Below are 5,465 nucleotides of genomic sequence, written 5' to 3'. Positions count from 1 at the left end.
TTAAATTCCTTCAAAGTTTGTGTTTGGTGGTTGTTTTTCTTCCTTTGATAGCGATCCCGTGAACTTCTCCTTGGGGGAAATGGCGCGTCCAAAGCCCGCCAAGCCCAGCCTGAGAGCTCTAGGATTTGAGAGTAATATTTAAAACAAAACCTCGACAGATAGAAACTCAAAGGAAGCCGTGCGTTCCTTAAGTCAAAGGTATCTGTTCTGATCGAAGCACTTGGTTTGCTGTTTGTAACCAGCGTTAGGAGCAGAATTTTTAAACACAAAAATGGATAAAAGAAAAGCTAAGTCGAGCGGTCCGCCGACTCCTATTCATTATCTCCAGCAGCATATGGGACCATTCTCCTACTTGTCCTCGCCCTTTCTTCCGCAGAAGCAAAAGCAACCAAGCCTGTCCCGCTTCATAGCAAACCCACTCTTTGTGCCGAGAGGTGCCTCTGCACCACTACTACTTCCTCCCTCTCCCGCCTCCTCCTTCTCCCGCCCGCCTCCGACTTTCGCTCTGGGAACACCGCGGCTGGCGCCCTTTGCGCCGGCAAGTCAGTACAGCGATTGGGCGACGGTCCCTGAGCCTCCAGTTCCGCGTCCGTTTCAAGGCTCCTCCCTCCCGGTGAAAGACAGACTGCGGGGCGCCTGGAAACCGGTCCGAGGGCTCGCGAGGGAGAGGAGAGCGAGCGAGTTGAGGGATTGACACAAATGGTCAGGCGGCGGCGGAGGAGGAGGAGGCGGAGGCGCAGGGGGGAGCCGAGGCTGCTGGGCTGCCGAGAGTTGCGCGCTCTACCCGGCCGCCGCCACTAGCGCGGCGCCGCCAGCCGGGAGCCAGCTAGCCGAGGGCCAGGAAGGCGGGACGCGACCCCGGCGCGCCCGAGCCAGCCGGGCTCTCCCCGCAGCCCGCGCTTCATGAATCGCAAGTTTCCGCGGCGGCGGCGGCTGCGGGACGCGGAGCGGGAGCCGGGGGAGCGGGCCGAGCACTGCTTGGGCTCGACGGAGGGCACCGGCGGGGAGGAGATCGCCCCGGCCGCAGGGGGAGCAGCCGCCGGCCGCGCCACAGCCAGCCCCAGCCGAGAGGCGCCAAGAAAGGAGCCGAGAAAGTATGGCTGAGGAGGAGGCGCCTAAGAAGTCCCGGGCCGCCGCCGCCAGCGGCGCAAGCTGGGAACTTTGTGCCGGGGCGCTGCGCACTGGACCGGTGGCGGAGGGGAGCGGGGACGCGGGCAGCCGCCGCCGTCCCCCCCCAGTTGACTCCGGGCGCTTGGCGCGCGGGCTGCTACTACTGCTTTGGCTGCTGGAGGCTCCGCTGCTGCTGGGGGTCCGGGCGCAGGCGGCCGGCCAGGGGCCCGGGCCGGGGCAGCAGCCCCCGCCGCCTCAGCAGCAGCAGAGCGGGCAGCAGTACAACGGCGAGCGGGGCATCTCTATACCGGACCACGGCTACTGCCAGCCCATCTCCATCCCGCTGTGCACGGACATCGCGTACAACCAGACCATCATGCCCAACCTGCTGGGCCACACGAACCAGGAGGATGCGGGCCTCGAGGTGCACCAGTTCTACCCGCTAGTGAAGGTGCAGTGCTCCGCGGAGCTCAAGTTCTTCCTGTGCTCCATGTACGCGCCCGTGTGCACCGTGCTGGAGCAGGCTCTGCCGCCTTGCCGCTCCCTGTGCGAGCGCGCGCGCCAGGGCTGCGAGGCGCTCATGAACAAGTTCGGCTTCCAGTGGCCTGACACGCTCAAGTGCGAGAAGTTCCCGGTGCACGGCGCTGGCGAGCTGTGCGTGGGCCAGAACACGTCGGACAAGGGCACCCCGACGCCCTCGCTGCTGCCTGAGTTCTGGACCAGCAACCCACAGCACGGCGGCGGAGGCTTCCGGGGGGGAGGCTTCGCGGGGGGCGCCGGCGCGTCGGAACGAGGCAAGTTCTCGTGCCCGCGCGCCCTCAAGGTGCCCTCCTACCTCAACTACCACTTCCTGGGGGAGAAGGACTGCGGCGCGCCCTGCGAGCCGACCAAGGTGTACGGGCTTATGTATTTTGGGCCGGAGGAGCTGCGCTTCTCGCGCACCTGGATCGGCATCTGGTCAGTGCTGTGCTGCGCCTCCACGCTCTTCACGGTGCTCACGTACCTGGTGGACATGCGGCGCTTCAGCTACCCGGAGCGGCCCATCATCTTCCTGTCGGGCTGCTACACGGCAGTGGCCGTGGCCTACATCGCCGGCTTCCTGCTGGAGGACCGGGTGGTGTGTAACGACAAATTCGCGGAGGATGGGGCACGCACGGTGGCGCAGGGCACCAAGAAGGAGGGCTGCACCATCCTCTTCATGATGCTCTACTTCTTCAGCATGGCCAGCTCCATCTGGTGGGTGATCCTGTCGCTCACCTGGTTCCTGGCGGCCGGCATGAAGTGGGGCCACGAGGCCATCGAGGCCAACTCGCAGTACTTTCACCTGGCCGCCTGGGCCGTGCCGGCCATCAAGACCATCACCATCCTGGCGCTGGGCCAGGTGGACGGCGATGTGCTGAGCGGGGTGTGCTTCGTGGGGCTCAACAACGTGGACGCACTGCGCGGCTTCGTGCTGGCGCCACTCTTCGTGTACCTATTCATTGGCACGTCCTTCCTACTGGCCGGCTTCGTGTCCCTCTTCCGCATTCGCACTATCATGAAGCACGACGGCACCAAGACCGAGAAGCTGGAGAAGCTCATGGTGCGCATCGGCGTCTTCAGCGTGCTCTACACGGTGCCAGCCACTATCGTCATTGCCTGCTACTTCTACGAGCAGGCCTTCCGGGACCAGTGGGAGCGCAGCTGGGTGGCCCAGAGCTGCAAGAGCTATGCTATCCCCTGCCCCCACCTCCAGGCGGGCGGCGCCCCGCCGCACCCGCCCATGAGCCCTGACTTCACAGTCTTCATGATCAAGTATCTTATGACGCTGATCGTGGGCATCACGTCAGGCTTCTGGATCTGGTCCGGCAAGACCCTCAACTCCTGGAGGAAGTTCTACACTAGGCTCACCAATAGCAAACAGGGGGAGACCACCGTCTGAGACCGGGAACTCAGCCCATTCCCAACCCTCGGCCTGGTCCCAGCCACCCCAAAAAGCTGGCCCTATGGAATCCTTGCCAAGTCTGGCTACTCGAGCCTTTCTCACTAGCCATTCACTTTCGAGGGCTCCTTTTAACAACAAGGCTCCTGCAAAAGCTTCTGTCGCCGGGGGCAAAGGGACTCGAGGGCCCAACTGCCAGAGGGGGATGGACAGACCTCTCTTGCTCTGGTACCAGGACTGTACGCTTTTATGATTGTAAATAGCCTGTGTAAGATTTTTGTAAGTATATTTGTATTTAAATGACGACCGTTCACGGGTTTTTCTTTTAGTTTCCTTTTTTTTTTTTTTTTTTTTTGGTTTAAATTGTAATTATTTAGGGCGGTTTAACCATTTGAGACTTTTTCTTCTTGCCCTTTGCAGAGTACCGCAGAGAGAAAACCAGAGCTCACTGCTCGTTGCTTCTGTTGGTGCTGGCGCGCCCCTCCCTTACGCGGGGTGGGGAGCGCTTGGGTTTGCACCGCCCGGATCACTTTCCTGCTCCTCTGTCTGCTCCCTCCCTCCCCGTCCTTGCTGGGGTCCGGGCTCTTAAGGTACAGAACTCCACAAAGCTTGCAAGTCCGAGAGTGGAACCCCGCCCATCCCAAGTCAGCCCTTGTCCGGGGCCAGATTGCAAACGCCTGTCCCTTAGACTATCCGAAGCTGAAATTTTCACTGTCCAGAACCTTACCCCTAGCTTCGAGGAGGCCCACGGATGTGGGCACTAGAAGCTGCAGCCTCCCTCGCTCTGGCCTCAAACACCCAGACACTCCCTTCTTCCACCTAAGTTGGTTAGAGGGTGAGTGGGATAACCAATGCCAAACTTTTTTTAAGTCTAATTTTTGGTAGATGAGCTCATTTCATTCTCCAGCGTCTAAAACCTGGTATGGGTTCACCAGCGTCATGGAAAGATGTGGTTACTGAGATTTGGGAAGAGGCATGAATCTTTGTGTGGGTTGGGAGAGATTGAAGATGGGAGTTATAAAATGTTAATTCTAATTGCATACGGATGCCTGGCAACCTGCCTCTAGGATTGACACAGCCTGCATAAAGATTTACCGTTCTGTAAAATGGAAATGTTAGGTCACCTGGAAAGCTTTGTTAAGGAGCTGATCTTTGCTTTCCATAACAGGACAGCAAAACGGTAAACTGAATATGAAAACTTGAAGGAGATTTCAGTGTAATGGACGTCCTCAAAATGAAGTGCTACTTTCTTATTTTCAATCAAATAATAATTAGACATATATCAGAAACTTTAAAATGTAAAACTTGTACACTTTCAACATATTATTACGATTATTATTCAACAACACATTCTGAGGGAGAAACAATCCACATCACTAATAATAACCTGGTAAGATTCCAGGTGGTAAAGGAGGTGGAATAATTGATGGGATTAGCTCCTGAAATAAACAAAATATGGGCATGCATGCTAAAGGGAGAATGTGTGCAGGTCTACTGCACTAAATCCTGTGTGCTCCTTTTTGGATTTACAGAAATGTGTCAAATGTAAATCTTTCAAAGCCATTTAAAAATATTCACTTTAGTTCTCTGTGAAAAAGAGGAGAAAAGCAATCCTCCTGATTGTATTGTTTTAAACTTTTAAGAGTTTATCAAAATGCCGGTACTTAGGACCTAAATCTATTTATGTCTGTCATACCCTAAAATGACAATGGTCTTTGAATTTGGTATGCATTTATTCTGTTCATTATCACAAAATCATCTATATTTATAGAGGAATAGAAGTTTATATATATAATACCATATTTTTAATTTCGCAAATAAAAAAATCAAAGTTTTGTACAAAATTATATGGTTTTTGTGCCTGAAAATAATAGAGCTGGAACTGTATGCACTATGAACTACCTTTACATTTTATAGTGTCTATAGCCAATCCCACAGTATATAAATTCAGGAATTTCAACGAAAAAGTCTATCTTTAAACCTTCAGACCAGTCCTTCCAAAGAATTAACCGACTTGCATTGTAGTGATTGATGTTGTGAAGTCCCTAGAAAAGATCTGCTTCCATGACAGTAACAATATAAAATAGAAGTTTGCAAATTATTTCTTTACTCAAAGAAGATTATTAAAAAGAGAACTCTAATTTTATTACAGCTTCTTTTTCTTTTAAAGGGTACATTTACGTAACTTTCTATAATATGGAGGTTTATTTTTAAATCATCCACCATCATCTCTGTCACGATTTTTATGAAGTATTATCTTATACTTTCCATAATCTTGGATATTCCAAAACCATAAATAGGCAATCAATAAACGGTTAACTGACTGTGTGTTTATAAGCATTTTAAGCAGCAGTTGGGTGTATAAGGCTGTTTTGTTGTTTGCTTCTGAAGATTCATTTTTATATTGTTCAAGGAACCTTCCCTAGAGGAATTA

At 53.4% G+C, this 5,465-nt stretch overlaps 1 protein-coding gene across 1 annotated transcript; it reads left to right on the top strand.

Annotated features, from left to right (window-relative positions):
- The first annotated feature begins 605 nt into the window (after nucleotides 1-605).
- FZD1 (frizzled class receptor 1) lies at nucleotides 606-3,334 on the top strand. The gene has a single exon (XM_068549141.1). It carries the CDS (start codon nucleotides 1,097-1,099, stop codon nucleotides 3,029-3,031), a length of 1,935 nt encoding a protein of 644 aa, XP_068405242.1. The 5' UTR covers nucleotides 606-1,096; the 3' UTR covers nucleotides 3,032-3,334.
- The last annotated feature ends 2,131 nt before the right edge of the window (nucleotides 3,335-5,465 follow it).

The sequence above is a fragment of the Eschrichtius robustus genome, chromosome 8 (assembly GCF_028021215.1).
Source record: "Eschrichtius robustus isolate mEscRob2 chromosome 8, mEscRob2.pri, whole genome shotgun sequence".
In the NCBI taxonomy this organism is placed as follows: domain Eukaryota; kingdom Metazoa; phylum Chordata; class Mammalia; order Artiodactyla; family Eschrichtiidae; genus Eschrichtius; species Eschrichtius robustus.
This window is presented reverse-complemented; position numbering and strand designations above follow the sequence as displayed.